The sequence below is a fragment of the Lissotriton helveticus genome, chromosome 1_1 (assembly GCF_964261635.1).
Source record: "Lissotriton helveticus chromosome 1_1, aLisHel1.1, whole genome shotgun sequence".
NCBI classification, from domain to species: domain Eukaryota; kingdom Metazoa; phylum Chordata; class Amphibia; order Caudata; family Salamandridae; genus Lissotriton; species Lissotriton helveticus.
The window spans coordinates 477,212,586-477,230,795 of NC_136057.1; the positions used below are offsets into that span (position 1 = coordinate 477,212,586).

At 41.4% G+C, this 18,210-nt stretch overlaps 1 protein-coding gene across 1 annotated transcript in view; it reads left to right on the top strand.

Moving 5' to 3' along the window:
* Positions 1 to 17,924, top strand: part of KCNMB4 (potassium calcium-activated channel subfamily M regulatory beta subunit 4) — a 174,270-nt gene extending 156,346 nt beyond the window's left edge. The window contains exon 3 of the mRNA XM_078654071.1: positions 17,340 to 17,924. Coding sequence (XP_078510197.1) covers positions 17,340 to 17,508 — 169 coding nt within the window. The 3' untranslated portion in view covers positions 17,509 to 17,924. The remainder of the gene's footprint in view (positions 1 to 17,339) is intronic.
* The last annotated feature ends 286 nt before the right edge of the window (positions 17,925 to 18,210 follow it).

Sequence of the window (18,210 nt, forward strand, 5' to 3'; positions counted from 1 at the left end):
TTGTAAGGTAAAAACATAACTTAAGTGGCTGGATATGCATTTTAAACTTCCCTTATGTTTAGACATTGTCATTTATACTCAGAAGCATGTTTTGACTTACGGACTGTCGTCTCTACAGATATTTCGTAGAGGATATGTCTGAAGTAATCATTTTATGACAAAGTGATCCCCTGCTCCCAACACAGGAATACTGGGGCATATTATCAAGGGGGTTAATCTCCGCTTTTTTGGCTTTAAAAGCCAAGAAAGCAGAGATAAAATTATCTCCCTATTACCTAGCTGTCGCTAACACCAGTTAGCGACAGCTAGTAGGAGATAGCAACCATCTTGGGCCCCACTTTGCATGTCAGTTATATTTATCACTAATGACATGCAAAGTGGGCGTGCCAAGATGTTAGCGACTGGAAACAATCGCTAACATCGCTATCTCCTATTACCAACTTTTGGAGATATTCGCGCTAAGCGCGAATATCTCCAAAAGCTAACACCTGCCCTGAGCAGTTCTTAGCCATGTTATCCAATGGGAGGTGGATAACATGGCTAAGAGCATTAGCTCGGTAATGCATGAATATCGCTGACTTTTCAGCGATATTCATGCATTGCGGCCTTTTTTTATCGCATTTGCGATAAACCTTGGTAATACCAAGGTTTATCTGCGATAAAAATCGCCGCAGCTCAGCGGTAAGATTTTGTCTCTAACCAAGCAATAGCGATAATTATCGCTATTGCTTGGTAATTTGCCCCACTGTGTGCCTATAGGTATACTCCCCTTTTTCCCTGTACCCTGTTGTAGGTGCTAGTGGTGCAGCCATTGAATAGGCGAGGGGGTGCTACTTTCCTACCATGGTTGAGATCAGCAATCTGAATTCTTACAGAAGTGCACATGGCGGAAAGGTTTCAGTGCATCAAGTGTCCACTTTTCGGGTGCCACTACATCACTAACATTTAGCAATGTGGTGACTCAATGCACCTTTTTTCCTTTCGTTTGATTATTCTAAAGTGCCTCCACTTCTTTCTCAAATATATTTTGATTGAAATCAGATAAAGACAATCCCAGTTACATTCTACATGTCATCCTTTTGTTGAACAATGACCACTCTCAATATATCAGTGTAGAGTGTACTTTATTTGTTAGCATGACTTATTTACACCAATAAACCTTCACCCATTTAAAAACTTCTTCACAAGGCAGGCTCTGTAAATCAATCCACATTACTTTTATATTACTGGATTCTGCCTTGCAGCAGTGCTCTCATTCTCTTTTCTTCCAATCCTGGAGCAAAGGGGATAGTTTGTATCTTGTAATAATGTTGGGAGTTGTTTCTTGTTCCTGGGCAGACTTGTCCAATAGGAGCGGTCCTCCGTCCAGATGGTCTGCCCCTTACAGATCCTTTTCACCTCAATTTACCTGTGCTTGGCTACTATGTCATCATGCCCCGAGGGTCTGATATATGCATTTTCCTATGCTTCCTGTCAGTGTTTCCCCATGAAGCTGTATAGATCACAATCCAAGGACCTTGTGTGGATCCATTACTTCTAACCACTTGTACACCCTTTTAGGTAATCTCACCCGAATATTAAGTTTGCAGGATCGTCCAGTCAAAATATTGCACCCAAAGCATGAACTACCACAATATTATGAAGGTAAATATATATAGGTAAATATGGATTTTCTTTTTTTAAATCCACATTTCTAGACCTTGACAATATGTATATATTGCCAAGATCCATAGATGTGGTGTTGAGTAGTAAATGAAACCTTTTTTTCATAATATTGTGAAAAACAATATTTTGCAGCAATATTTTGGTAGAGTGATATTTTTCCCCATTATCCCTTTACCCTGATTTACTCAGATCTCGGTTTCTGACGCAGACACTTATTAGTCTAATTGACACTTTTCCTCGTTTGGTCTGAATTCTTTATTCTTTCTGTGAAAACCTATCTTCATGTGGCATTTCAAAGCCTCTACTCTTCCGTTTTATTACATGACCTATAAAGAAATTTAGAAGCAGTCTTAAACTGATATTGCTAATTAATTTTAGGAATTGAAACCCCTTTACTATATCCACCTTCTAATACTTTGTACATGCTATACACATATAATTCCAACCTGCCACTAAAAATCAGAACTAACCCGCTCAAAGAACTCCTAGACGCTGCTGCCTTTCTAGTAGTTGCCCTGACTATGCCGAACTACGGCCTCCTGTTTGTGGAAACACTCCCCTAACTGTTTTCCTTACCTCCTTGTCTGACCACCCCCAAGAACCAACCTCATTTAAGGCATGCCTTATTAATTCTAGATCCCCTTCTAAATATGCTTTAGACGTCTATAATTTACTCTTAGAAGATACCTAGGATTTTAAGTTGCTTAATGAAACATAGTTGAAGGAAACTTCCACACTCGATATTGCACTCTGACCCTTCCAGCTTTCTGATTCACTTTGTAAATCATAATGCCAAAACGGGCAATTGTATTGCTATAGTTTACCAGGTAAGATTTTCTCCACCAAATTGATGAAAGTGGGAAATATTGAAGTCTAATATTTACTATTAAGCTGCCTCCTTCATCTTCCTTCTCATGGTTATTGATATATAGACTTCCAGACTGTTAGAATCATCATCTTCTTCAGCTCCTTGATATAATTGCTCATTTAGCCCTTCAGTATGGCAATTTTACTATTTTAGGAAATTTTAGTCTATACATGGATGATCCCAAATGCCTCAGCTGGTTACGGCCCCAACTCATAAGGCGGCAAAAATTCTCGATTTCATTTTCTAGAAATTCCCTGATCTGCGAGTTTCTCGTGCAGTTATATTTACCTGGTCTGATCTCTTTCTGGTGCCTTTCTTTTTTAACCGTAGATTGAGGCAGAAAGACTTAGGAAAATCATTAATCTTATCTAGAGCATGGCATAACATTTCAGACTTTTCAATCTTCTGTTCCATCTTTAACAGGCTCTCTTGATATTGATGTGTGGAATTTTAACAAATGGGTTGCTGATGCTCTAGTTCTCATAGCTCTATTGAAGAATTATGTAACCAGAAGATCTCAGCTGACTGCCCCCTGCCTTAAAGCAGGAAAAGGGCTGCTGACAAATTCTGGAGGGAAAGTGTAGAAAATCCTACAGTACTGAGGTAAAAACTGAATACAAACTTGCGCTAAAAGAATTTAGCAAATCCATTTGTAAATCCCAGAGAGAATAGTTCTCCTTCCAAATTTCAACAGCCTCTAACTCCTCCTGAGAGATGTTTAAAATTGTTCACTCTTTCTTATTCCCTGAAGCTACAAAAGATAAAATCGTTCCCTCAGTAGAAATATGTAATGGCTTGTCTCAATTTTTCCATGAGAAAATTCAGAACATTTACTTGACGTTTCTAGTAGTGACCCCTTTAAATGGTTGCTCATAGCAAGTACTAATCTCAGGTTCTAATCTATTGAGGTTTGACCCTATCTTAGAAGACGATTCTGCTAAGGAACTTGTTAAATGTAAATATGATGCTCTGGTGATCTATGTCCACCTTTCATTTTAAACCTGACCTCTTCAACTATTAATCCTGTGCTGAACAAATTTGTAATAATTCCCTATAATTGTCTCTCTTTCTCACCTCTTGGAAACAGGCTTTTCTGCTTCCTCTATTAAAGAAGCCAAAGGCCGATCCGGAAATATTTAGTACTTTTGGGCAATCCCACTTTTACTTACTGCCGCAAAAAGTTTGGAGAAATTGGTCAACAGGCAATTAACTTAATTTTTGTAATCTACTAGCGTGCCTCATGATCCTCAATCTAGCCTCCGCCTCGGTTCAGCACTGAATCCGCTTTTTTGGAAGTTTCTGAATTAATTAACAAAACTTTGCTTAGGGATGGTCTGCCATGGTAGTCCTGTTCGATCTATCAGCCTCCTTTGATATTGTTTCGCATTTGGTCCTTTTCGATAGGATCAGAATGGGTGGTATTCAAGGCAAGGTGTTTGAGTGGCTAAACTCCTTTCTCATTGGCAGACCACAGGTGGTGTATCTTTCCCTATTTACAGCCGCGGCCCGTGGAGGGAGTTCCGTGGGGCAGGCAGGCGGGGCGGTGGAGGGGCAGGGTGGGGGTGGTAAACACCGGAATATGGATGATTGCAGGTAAGTAAACAATTCAATTTAAAAAAGAATTTCGTTGTGCGTCCTGCATCGGCGTGCTATGAAATTCGTTTTATTAATTTAATTGTTTACTTACCTGCAATCATCCATATTCCGGTGTTTACCACCCCTCACGTTGCCCCTCCCCTGCCCCGCCTGCCCCACGGAACTCCCTCCACGGGCCGCGGCTGCCTATTTATATCTACTCCAAAACCACATGAGTACAGAGTTCTGCAGGACTCAGCTCAGAGCCCTACCCTGCTTAATCTATATCTAGAAATCATGGCCAAGCTGATTGAATCTTGGTGCATTAAGAAAATTTTGGATGCAGGTGACACCCAGCTTCTCCTGTCTTATCAGGAACATAACAACGATGCCTTTTTAACCATTAAGCAATGCCTGCAAGGAATTAGCAGGGTGGATGAATGTCAATTTTCTTGAAATGAACTCTGATAAAACTGAAATTCTCTTTTTTTGGGGCGAAGTGAGTTCCTGACACAAATAAATGGTGGCCAGATGAACTTAATCCTCTTCCATTCCCAGCTCCCACAGCCAAAAATGCGGGAATAATATTCCAACCTCTCTTTTCAAACTCAAATTCAACACATTTCTGCTGTGTGTTTCACAAAGCTTAAATCACTTAAAAAATACTACAAGTGGCGCCGGAGAACACAGGTAAATCCAATATTCACATGATTGTAACGTCCAGACTGGACTATGCTAATAATCTATATCCGGACCATCCTGCCTATCTGACTGAGAGGCTTCGAACTATGCAGAATGCTGCACCAAGTTTGATTTTGAAAATTCCTCATTGCCAATCAATGATGCATCACTTGAAGTGCCTTTATTGGTCACCAGCAGCCAAACGTATTACATTTAAGACACTTACATTTGCATTTAGAGCCTTAGCTTGTCATGTTCCCCTTACCTAAGGAAAATACTTCAGCCTTACCAGCAACAAAGGTCTTTAATATCAAATCATTTTAGTTTTTTTTAAGTTCCAAACATTTTTAAAACCAGAAAAGGTGGGAGATCTTTTGTAATTCTTACAGCCATACTTTGAAACTCACTCACCGTCAGTTTAGGGCTGGCTTCTTCTGAACCTATCTTTAAAAAGAAGTTAAATACTTTCCTGTTTGATGAGGTTTAGTATCAATTTGTCCTTTCTGTTTTTTACAGTTCAGCTTCTATGCATGCACTGAGGCGCTTCTTCAGAAGCAGCTGTGCAATGTATAAATGTAATTGATTGATTGCTTAGTTTACCCATCTTGATTACCAATTTGTGGCTTCCCATTGAGTCCAGAAATCCATTGAAAATGTACTAGTTCAAACAGTTCTTTAAAAGACTTCACCACACAGCTTGAGGGTTCATCAAATCTCTGTGACACTGCCAGTTTATCATACTGAACCCGCAGTTCCTTGAACGTATTTACAGGTGTATAAAAAGCTGGGTTACCATTGGAAAAGTCTGAAATGGCTCCACCAATGGTAACTCTTGATCCAACGGGATGTCCATCCCTTTGAGGTTGGATGCCGTCACTGATTTTCCCATTTTACCCAGCCCTACCTATTTTTTGCAATGTGAAGCATAGCAAACATAGGGACGGAAAATGTAGAATAGCCTGATGTACATATGTGCAGTGAGGAAACTCTCTACATGTTGGGCCATTGTAAGTTTGTTTCCTCTAAACAAAAACGTCTGTGCTTTAGACATAGCATCCACTGGGCAAACCTGCAGTGCTCTTAGGGAAGCTGCCACTACTGTTGGTCCCATCACACCACAAAGATGTCTGCCATGCAGGTGAGGATCTCTAAGTAGGGTGGAGGTTCCACTTCAAAGTTGGTGGGGGGTATTATCTCTGCTCAGTTGGTGTACCAGCAGACCATATGCCTTAACCCTTCTTCATTTCTTCAGTAAGACCTAAAACTCATTCCGTTTGAGTTCTGCTGAATGGATTTATTTTCAAACTTCAAGAAAGATTTGAAACATTTCCTGATAGACAGCTACCAAACACCAACCTGAAAAACCTATAAATATTGGTACACCATGAATGAAAATGCCAAATCAGTAGTTTTAAAAAAATGTATTTACTATGAAGATTCCAATATAGTTTATCCTTACTGAAACATGTTGCTATTTGGAATTGTACTGAAATCTGTCTTAAAATTCTATTTATTTTTATTTTTTTATTTTTTGTATTAGACAACTTCGTTACAATTGAATATATACTGTTCTCCACAAAATTAATACACTTAAATAAAAAGCCAAAAAACACATAGATGAGGGGTATCCTCACAGAAACAAGAACGAAAAAAAAGACTTATACATATGACAGAGCATTCCTACTTTAAAACTTTCAATTTAAAGTTGCCGAGGCGCTCCAAGCCTTGATAGGAGCCCAGATTTTTTTCCCCTCGCTTCTTAGACTTTACCCCCCTTGTGGCATAAATTGCTATCTCTTGATTATAAACACCCAAGAATTGGGCTAGCCACATTTGGAAACTAGGAGAATTATCCTCCTTCCATCGTGCCGCAAGTATAATTCGGTATACCGCGGCTCCGATAAAGAGAATAGCTTCCTCTCTATGGTTCAAATTTAACGTGCCATCATACCCGAGCATACAAATAGCAGAAGATGTGGGCAATTCCCTCCCAAAAACCTCTTCTCAAAATTCCCATATCATTTTCTTTAATAATGTTAATTTGGTGCAATCATAAAACATATGTAACAGCGTTGCTGGGCCATGATTACATCTAGCACAGAGGTCATTGATTCTTTTTCCCCATACATAAAGTTTGGCGGGGGTATAGTAAAGGTTGTATAATGTTTTATACAGCTGCGCTTTTAAGTTGGTGGAAAGTAGTAATTGTGATGCAAGAGCCAGAACCTTATCAATATCTATATCTGGATTATCCAGTCTTGTTGCCCAGGATACTTCTGTGTGTTCCATATCATCGGGCGACTTTTCAAGGAGGGTAGAATAAAATGTGCTAATTCTGCTAGATGGTCTAAGAATATCTACAATTAGAGGTATTCTATCCCAACTTATGCAGGGGAGACGGGAGTATAAACTTGTTCTTATTTGGTAAAATTTAAAATAATCTGTCGCAGATATGTTAAATTGATTTTGCAGGGTGACAAAGCTACAATTCTTATCTACACCTAAAAAGTCGAAGAGGGAGACTATCCCCTGTCTTTCCCAGTTAGCTGAAATTCTATCATTTACACTTAATGGTAGTACCGATGAATGCCAAAGTGGAGAATATCGAGTTATCTTGGGAATTTGCATATGTTTAGTAGCTTTTGCCCACACTTTCCATGCTCCAATTATTATTTTAAACTTAACTTTCTTGAAGTAGCTGGGCTCAAGTTGTTTTAGAAGTAATCCCCTGGCTTTATGACCCAGGGCCAATTCATATATTGATGGGATGCCCACTTCTTCAACGCTACATGCTGCATTAATCATCGGGGCGAATTGTTTCAGGTGGGCTGTCCAAAGATAAAACAGTAGATGCGGTATTGCGAGCACCCCTCTATCAAATGGCAGGGATAAGAGTTTCAGCGATCTCCTGATCTTGCCGTATTGCCACACAAATTTAGAGATCTGGGAGTCAAGAGTTTTGATCAAGTTGTCTTCAACTAATAGGGGAATCGCTCGGAATAAGTACAATATTTTAGGAAAGATAGTAATTTCTATATAGTTCACTCGCCCTATAGTAGATAAGTGTAAACTATTTACTCTTGTTAAGTCTTGTTTAATTATATTGATAGGAGGTTCGTAGTTATTTTTAGTGATACTTTGAATTTCAGCAGATATGCAGACCCCTAGATATGTCGCCTTCTCTGACCGTCTAGAGTCGATGCAGTGTAAGTTTTCTGTACATAATATGACCGTTTTGTTTTTATTAAGAGAGTAGCCTGAAAAGGACCCAAATTGTTGCGTGGTTGCCTCGATCTCTATTAAAGCTACGTCAGGATCAGGTGTTAAAATGGCGACATCGTCGGCATAGGCTAATACTTTAGTTTCAAACACTCCTGTCACCATAGGCTTAATTCTGGTATTAGCTAAAATTTCCAAAATCAGAGGTTTAATATATAGGGCAAATAAGATCGGGGAACACGGGCATCCCTGTCGCATTCCCCTTGAGATGCAAATGCTGCCAGCTTCGCGCCCCATAATTTGTAGCCTAGCCTTAGGATCAACATACATTGCTTTTACAGATTTAATAAAGCCTTGCCCAAATTTGTAGTGTTCTAAAATAGCTCACATAAATTCCCACGACACTCGGTCGAATGCCTTCTCGGCATCAAGGAGAATCATTGACATCTGGCTGGCCGTTACTGACATGATATCAAATAAAGCTATTGCTCTGCAGGTGGGGTCGGTGGTACCCTTCCCGGGAATGAAGCCATGTTGCCACAGGCTGACCAGATGCACAATGACTCCCCTTAACCGATTGGCCAAAATTTTCTTAGAATCTTAGAATCAGAATTTATTGATGATATCGGGCGGTAGGATGCTGGGGAATCGGTTGGTTTTCCCTTTTTAGCGAAGATGATAATATTGGTATCTTTCCGAGAAGTGGGTGTATTTCCATTCCACTGTACCCCGAGAAAAAGACCTAGCAAAATTGGCAAAATAATTTTACCTAGAATTTGGTATATCTCCAGCGGAATTTTGTCTGGGCCCGCTGCCTTCCCCGGGGCAAGTTCTGCAAGTACAAGCTCGACTTCGGCCATTGAGATCTCTCTCTCCAGATCATTCTTTGTCGTTTCTTCTAAGCTATTGTTTGAACAAGTTAGATAACTACTAAGGAAATTCTTTATGTCTTCCCCACTGTGAGTAATATCACTTTGATATAGATTTTGATAATAGTTCTGGAATATCTCCAGTATATCCTCTACTTGCGTGTATTCTTGGTTATCTATTTTAATAGAAGAGATAGTATTAAGGGAGGCCTTTTGTCTTGTTCGTAAAGCAAATTGTCTGCCTACCTTTTCCCCATTCTCATAAAGATTTCTTTGATGCGTTCTAAAGGTTTCGGCTGACTTCTGGGTTAATCCCTTATTTAGTTCAGTTTTGAGGATTAAGATCTGACGGAGTAGGTTTGATCGGTCTGTTTTCTCTGCAATTGACATTGTGTGAGCAGTTTCCAATCTAACTAGTTCATCCAGTTTTTCGGAATACTCAGAGGACTGCACCTTCTTAAGTCTGGCTACATAACTTAGGGTTTCTCCCCTGAGTGCAGCTTTAAAGCTGTCCCATACTATGTTCCTGGGAGCACTATAACGATTAATATCAAAGTAGCCCTGAGCCCAGTTTCTAATGAAGTTAATGTACTCACTATTAACCAATAATTTTCTGTCAAATGTCCAGGTTGAGGGTTTCCGGGTGGAGTTGGTTAAGTTTATTGTAAGGGTCAGAGTATTTTGATCGGATATTAGCTTGGGGTGATTAATAATAGTTGCGAGACTTGAAATATCTCTGGTAGTGAATATATAGTCGATTCTGGTGTATTTGCTATGGGGATGAGAAAAAAATGTGTAACCTGGATCATCTGGATGCTTAAGGGGCCAGATATCAGCAAGATTATGGCTGGTTATAAGTGAGGAAATTGCTTTATACACTCTGGGTTTCCGTCCGGTATAATTGTGTTTGGTTGAGCTGCTACCCTGCTTTCCAAGTGCAATATTAAAATATCCAGCAAAGATTAAAGGGCCGGGCCACCCGGCCAGCTCTAGTTCTAAATTCTCAAAGACCGGTGGGTCGTCCAAATTAGGGCCATATACTGAGCACAGGGGTAATCCTAGCGCCAGCTCTACAATTACCCACCTTCCATATTGGTCTAGGACCTGGCGTTTAGGCATCCCAATATAATTTTTAACTAATGCGACTACCCCCGCGTATTTGTCATATGGTTTGTTGTGGCTAAAACATTATACCCCTGTGTTTTTAGTAAGCTCCGCTTAGCCCAGGGTATGTGCGTCTCTTGCAGACAAATAATGTCTGGCATATTGCGCTTAATTATCTCGAACAGCCGCCCCCGTTTATCTCTATCATGCAGCCCAGCCACATTCCAGCTACAAATAGTTAGCTTCCCCATGAAACTAGATAAATTGATCCCTTGCTCATATTGTTGCTCATATTGTTGTGTATGGTGTTATGTGTATTCGCCTTATAATCAATAGTTAGGTGGCTAAAAAATTCGGTTCGCTTTTTTCGGAATGAAGTTGTCTGTATTTTCTGTGTCCCCCCCATTCCCCCCCACCGCCCCCCTTCTCCGCCCTCCCACTCCCACTCCCACCCCCCTTGCTCCCAAATTAAGGCAAAAAGACTCCATTGGAGTATAAAAAGTGATGGAGGTGCCCACGCTGTCATGCCCCCGACCATGTGCAAAACTAGAGAGAAAAAAAGAAAACCCAAAAAATGGAAAAGACAAGAAAAAAAGAGCTCAATTACTGAAAAAACATCGATAGACAGATATCAGTCATTTTGGTGCAACGAGCGCCGACTATCAAGCTGCCAGATTAGTTTGCTATATATTACAAGAGAGAAATTAGTACTCCACGCCTTATGTGGATTCGTTAAGGACCCACACCGGTGCCAATGTTTACGTATTCCCCCCCCTCATGGAATACCAACAATGTTACATTGCTCAATAAGGCTCAACAGTCTCAGGGAGGCGGGGAGAAGTTTAACTCACTTCCCCCTAAAATCAAGCCCCCATTCTTTATAAGTTTAATTTAAACTATTTTAAGCTATTTTAAGCTATCAAGGTATTCCTGCGCAATAATCTCGGATACAAAAAATTTTGTCTGGCCCCCAAAAATAACCTTGAGTTTTGCAGAATTGTTCAAGTAGACAGTTGCGTTTTTGTCCTGAAAGGGTTTTATAAGCTGGCGCAGCCGCCACCTTCTTTCCACGGTGGTATGGCAGAAGTCTGGACGTGTAAAGTATGTAATGTCTCTGCATGAGCGCTTGGCTTCAGGTCTAGCCTTCTCGAACACCGCCTGTCGAAGTAAAAAATTTCCAAAATAGACTAGGATAGCCCTGGGATACGCACCAGGTTTAGGAGGAGCTCTTTGGGTTAGTGGCATTCGGTGGGCTCGCTGTATTTCAATGTCCCAGTTCCAGTTGGAAAGCTCAGGGAGGGAGTCACGAAGAAGGTTAATCACAAAGTTGCGTGTATCCTCTCCCTCGGATTTTTCAGGGACCCCCAAAATGCGCAGATTGTTTCTGCGCTGGCGGTTTTCGAAGTCCTCCAGCTTCCACCTGATGTCTCCTATCTGGGCCTCATTGGACTCAACTCGCTCCCTGATGGCAACGACTTCCACCTCATTTGTTAGGGTTCTAGACTCTACCTCAGTTAGCCGATCCCCAAAGGTGCTACACGTTTTAACGAGCTTTCGTACAACTCCTTGAACCTTGCGTAGCGCTGCTTGAGCCCTGCGTCCGTCCTGAGAAGTCTCTTCGCGGTGCGCTGCTATCGCCTGTAGAACAGCATCTATGTATGCAGGTGTTGGGGCAGTTGTAGAGCTGGATGCTGCGGGGGTCAGCTCTTCAGAATGGTATGGTCCCAGTCAAGGGCTGCCCCCTGAGATTTATGCCTTTGCTTACTGGTGGCTTTCCGCTTTGGTTTAACAGTATAGGTGATAGCCTCCTTGCCTGTATCGGTCAGGCAGTTTGACTCATCTGTTGCAAAAGATGTATCACCCCATTTATCTTCCACCTCATCAGAGAAGGAGAAGAATTCAGGGTCTTTTTCTATGATATTTTGCACAGGGCCTGATTTGTCGGGATCGCAAGAAGCCTGTAGTGGCGTGCCTTGCTCTGCTTCAGTCTCTTCAGTCTTTTCAGTCTCTTTTTGGCCATTGCGATCATTAATAAGGCAGGGACTTTGATTAATGATTGTGAGACTGCTTGTGAGGCTGTCTTGTGCCTGTGCCTGTACGACATTATCACCTTGTTCCAGTGGTCGATCCTTAATTGATCCCCCCGTTATACACATGCCTGTACCTGTATCAGCACCTGTGTCTGCACTGTCGTCCATAGTTGCCTCTAAACCAGGGTTTAGCTCCAATGTACCTGCATTATCATAGATGGCCACTATATTGCTATGCATACCAAGAATTGCAGCAGAGCTCACCTTTACAACTGTAGGTGTTTGTTGTGGATTCGGGTAGCCTGTTTCTATGCCTGCTTCACTGGAGCCATCAATCCCGGCGTTTCCAATATCGTTGCAGGTAAGCGCTGGTTGTACGGCATGATTGTTCAAGTTGTTCAAGTTGTTCAGCAGTGAGGGACTGTTCGTATCATTTACGCTGCTGCTACGCGTGGACTGATGCTGCTTCCCCTGGCCCAGAAGCACACTCGATCCCCTTCGCATCATCTCCACCACTGTAGGTCCTGCGGCGTCCTTGCATGCTTCTTTCTTTTTCCGCGTCACGGCCGCCGGCTTATTCGGCTCTGTTACTGCCTTGCTCCGAGGTGCCCGTGTGGGTGGGGGTGTCACTGCCTTCTCCTTCTCATGAGCGTCTGTCTGTCTTTCGCCCCCGCGCTCCGCCGCTTCCCGTTGTGCCTGTCTTGCAGCCCTCACACGAGCGGCCGCTGTTAGAGCTGTTGGGGCTGTCACCTTGGAGGCCATCACCGCTGGATCGGAAGCCGGATTCCGGCTCTGCTCGCCGCTGCTCCCAGAGGTACCTATGCGGTGAGTGCTGCAGGTGCTGCACAGTGTCTTAGGCTGTCTTCGCAGCAGATGTCTTATAGCTGCCCAGCCGATAAACAAGTAGCAGATCCAGATTGCGTGTCGTGTAGATGGGCTAAGATCCATTCAGGTTAGCGTTATAGGCAGTCGGTAAACTCTCATAAAACTTTAAATTCAGGGGACATCTCCAGTGTCAAAGTGTCAATAGCGTGATGGCGTGGTAGCATGACCGCTTTGTAAACCTTGTATTTTTAGCCCGTTATAACCAGGGTTTAGTCGTCATAGTAGCACTCTGTCTTTCGGGGCTCTTTCTGCACTTCTGATCGGGAGCCAGCAGTGTGAGCACTGCGATCCGTGTCAGATCGCCATCTTGCCTCTCTCTCAAAATTCTAATACTGAACTATTTCAACTGTTCAGTGCTCCAGTGGCCATTGTGAATAAATACAAATTAGGCAAATACAGGGCCGGCTTTAGTGCTGCGACAATAATTTTTGGTACCCCCAAACTCCACTATCTCCTCCTAGGATTCTATCACTGCCACCGGACATACGTGCCTGTCATCTCTCCAATCATAAGTTATTGCTAAACACAGCGTCCCCCCCCCCCGCCACCAAAAGATCCATGCCCCTCCACAGGTCAGCGGCCAGTGCAGCCGCACTTGTCGCACTGCCCTAAAGCAGGCCCTGAGCAAATATCATGGTTCTCCAAACTACCCGCAAAGTACTCAAATACTTAAACGGGTACATGGATAGTACTGCTTGTGTGTGTATTCCTGAGCAACATATTTTGATGCACTAAAACGATGGATTAGCTAGTGATCTCGAGGGCAGAAGTAGATCGCACTTAGTGTAGTGTGTGCACTGTGTCAGACACAAGAGGGTTAATTAACAAAGAAACTGTAGGCATTCATTGTAGATGGTACAATAGAAAAAGAAGCAAGCATCTAACTTGTCTGTGTTGCTCTAGTGCCCTCCAGCACTTGCACTATAAATGCTGTCAATTTTCACCAGCTGCAACAGTGCTGAAAATGATAACCTTTTTGTTTATAGATAGATCCATTGTGCCGTTTTAAAAAAATAGTTACAGTAAGTAGAAAGACTGTATTTTGTTATGAATTATAGAACAAACATAGATCATGATTGAAACAGCAGCTTTAACACGCCAAGTGTGCCTTGGGTTCATGGTTTTGAAAGCTCCTGTTAAAGAGTCTGGTTTATTTGCTAAGTAAGTGAACACTATAAAATGTAAAAATATGGGAGGAAATTAAATATATATATATATATATAAATATACATATGACAGTAAAATTAAAGCTACTCATCAGCTTTAGGGCCTCAATTATAATTTTGATTTTGATTCATGCTGACTTATGCTGTAAGTATGAGTGTATATACACACACTCTCCTTTGTGTTTTTGAAAATTACTCTTCGTCCAGGAGAGAAATATATGCAGTATTTTAACAGCAATAACACAAAGGCTTTTGGTTTACAGCCTTTACATACCTCCTTTTAACATAGCCAATCAGACAAGACATTTAAATATGGGTATCATAAAAGTGACTACAATTGTGAACACGTTTCCAAAAAATTGCTGGTTGTAGGCACAAATAACAATTAGGGCATGATTTAGATCTTGGCATATGGGTTACTCCAACAAAATGGTGACAAACATTCCGTTCGCCGAAATATAACTCCCATTATATCCTATGAGATTTATATTTTGGTGGAGAGGATATCCGTAATCGTTGTGACAGTGTAACTAGTTCGGCAAGATCTAAATCAGGCCCTTAGTCTTGCAACGTGCTGTCTCTTGCTTGGGGTGTTATACGTCTGTGTGTGTATGTGTGTTTACTTGAAATGCAATCTGTAGAATGTGGAAAATTGAATGTGTGAGAGTGCTGTTGCCTAAAAGATAGTGATGCCCCAGTTCCTCACCGTTATGGCCAAGATAACTAGTGAATACAAACTTGCCTTCGCAGATTTGTGAAAGTCATTACGTGTGCCAAGAATATTTGGGTGTATTTTAGCAGACAGAATATGTTGAGCTACATCAACAATACTTTTCCATAGTGTAATAACATTCTACAAAAAGAGTAATACAGCACAAAAGAGAGCATGACACTGCAACAATAACAAAACAGAAAATATATACAACAGTACAACACAGCAAAATACTAAAAACAACAGCACCACAATGGCAATACGACGATATAAAAACAAACCACTAAAATAACACATATCAACGCAACACATGAACATAACAGCACAACACAAAAGATAACAACACAAAATAACAGAGCAGCAAATAATTGCAAGTGTCTTGTGTTAAAATTGTACTGTTTTGTAATCTGATGTTGAATTGTGGTTGTGAATTTGTTTCCTTTTCCTTGAGTTGAATTTGATTTGCGGCACGTTGTTGTGCTGTTCTAAAAGTGGGCACAAAAATGTGTTGTCTGCTCGGCATTCATAAGTGCCTTCTGTGTAACTGTTTGCTTTGCTAGGCCTTTAGTTGGCATTGTATTTGTGCCTATAACTTTGCTTGGGGTGGTCTTAGGAGGATGGAACCACCACAATTGTTGAGCATGATATGCTATTTGTGTTCAAGGCATCTGCTTGGTTCTCCCCCTAGGTTAGAGGAGACCCCAAAATCATCACCTCTGTCATTGCCTGATATTTTTCAACGCTCACGTTTGTGAATTGGTTATATGCTTTGGGTATTAGTATTTTTATTCACTACTATTTCAAAGACACCAAAATGACCTGGTTACCTGCTAACAAAATGTGGAGATGACAGCTTATTAAGTGTCATAAGGTAACTCGAGTGTTATCCCAGTACATGGAAAACTAAAGAGTGCATCTACCACTCTGTAAGTGCATTGCACCCTGTCCTCTAGGCTGCCAAGGCCTACCCTAGGGGTGACTTACATGTATTAAAAAGCATGGTGTGGGACTGTCAAAAGGTTTATTTTGCCAAGTCGACATGACAGTTTAAGATTGCATACACAGGGTGCAATGGTAGACCTGAGAACATGTTTAAAGGGCTACTTAAGAGAGTGGCAGAATAGGTGCTGCAGGGCCACTTGTAGCATTGAATTACGGGCCCTGGATACATGTAGTACCACTTTACTAGGGACATATTTGCAAATTATATGTCAATCTGGGATTAGCCAATGTAACCAGGTTTTAAGGACTGAGCACAGGCACTATAGCACTGGTTGGCAGAAGTGTGCTGAGTCCTAAGGCCAGCAAAAACGAGATCAGTAAGAATGGAGGAGGAAGGCAAAAAGGTTGGGGTAAGACCGCTTTAAGGGTGACAGATCTAACAGTAGGGTAATGCCTTCTTACTTTAATGACTTATTCTGCAAGTACCCATAGCATATTACAAAGGTAATTAAGAGTATCTGCATAAGAGAATCTTATTTAATATACTCTTAATTACCTTCAGAGCATCTTTATATCTAGGCCCAACGTACTTCTCAGCTAGATTCACCCCGTACACCACGGCCAGGACTCTCAGATCCTCATCGACAAACCTCCTCAAACCCCCCTGTTTTAGATATAAAACCAAGGGAGGAAAAACTGTAGCCACTCTAGGAACCAAAGCCTGGAATCACATGCCAACACAGCTGAGGCTCTTGAAAACAGAAACACAGTTCAGGAAGGCACTGAAGACCTGCATTTTTAGATCCTCAGACAAATTCTGCCTATCCATCATATAGGGTCCCCCCCCCCTGCTCAGCCTTGACTTTTCTCCGCCCAATGCCAGGATGCTCCTTCCGGAGTGACAGCCTGCGCTTTATAAATATACAATTCAAATTGAATCATATGTGCTCCATACCTGCCAACGCTGTCATAATTGTAGCTGGTTTGGTTTCACAAATTATCATTGTCAAGAAAATGTTTATTATACACTGCGGGCCCTATTTGCAAAGGTAAATTTACATGTGTAAATCTACTGTTGCACCTAGGTACTACTCTGCACAATTTTGCTGTTTACTATTTCTGAGTGTAGATTTACATCTAAGTGTAAACATACATGTCTCCACTTTCTCAGTTCCGGTGGTGGAACCTTCTAAGCCCAAATTTCCAAGTGTAAAGATTCTACTAATAATAGTTCACAGGAACAAAGAACTCTCCACCACTGGAGCTCAATGGAACCTTTCTTATGGATGCATTAGTCAGTATAGTACCCTTGATGTGTTTGCTAGTTAGCAAAGAAAACGTGGTTACAAAACATAATAGCATCACCTGAGTGGTGACCTAAATGGTAAGGAACAGAAGACTGTACATAGACATCAGCATGGCCTCACAGTCTAGAGGAGATAAATGTGTATTGATCTTTGAGCTGCGAAGCAAGGATAGCTCAAATGCGTGAATGGATTTAGATGGGTTAAATATGTTAAGAGTTGTGAAGTCTTCTGATGTGGAATCTTGAGGTGGTGTTTCTCAAAATGCTGTCAATGAACAAAGGCCCCACTGATGGTCCACTTTTGTCTTCTTCTGCAGACCGGACGATGCTTTGCTGAGGCGAACCCATGATGAAAACGTCCTCATGCACTGCTTCCTCTGGCCCTTTGTCAGCTTTCTGGTCGGAGTCCTCATTGTGGCCCTGACCATCTGTGCGAAGAGCCTGGCTGTGAAAGCTGAAGCCATCCAGAAGAGGAAGCTTTCCTAGGAGAGAACAGAGGAAAGAGTAAAGTGAGAGAAAAATGACCAATGCTGAAGAAAACGTCCTGAGGCAGGCCACTGGAGAATTGTTATTACCACTCACTATAATCCTCACCATCGATCTGAGCTGGCTGCCTCTGTCCAGGACTTTTTGTCAAGGACGTTCTCTACAACCGAACTTGATTGCTGCTCTTTTCAAAATGTACATAATTGATTTTCACAAAATGACAAATCCGCACCAAAAATACCAAGCCCTTATGAGATTTCAAGAAAAAGACTAAACAAAATGCAATCTGAGAACTCCAATACTAATTAATATATTCTTTCCTTTTTAGTTCGTAATTTAGAAGATTAAGTAAGATGCTGTGGTTCATTCTTTTTTCATAAATGTATGAATTATTAAAGAGTACGTTTTTGCACATATCCCCTTGGGTGTTATTTGATTTGCTCTATGGTTTCTTTCTTGGCACACTTGCCCACAATGCTTCTAAGCATGACCTACAGAAGTGCTTGCATACTTAAATATCACGGTCAATGATAGCAACCTATTGACTCCATGACATTGGCTACCAACATATTCAGGAGGTAGGCAAACATGAACTAATGTAGATTTAGGGCGTGTATTAGAGTTCACAATCTTGACGGATATTTTGTCCACCTTATTCAAGTGCCTTATATCCAATGGCACTTGTAATATGTCGGACAGGTT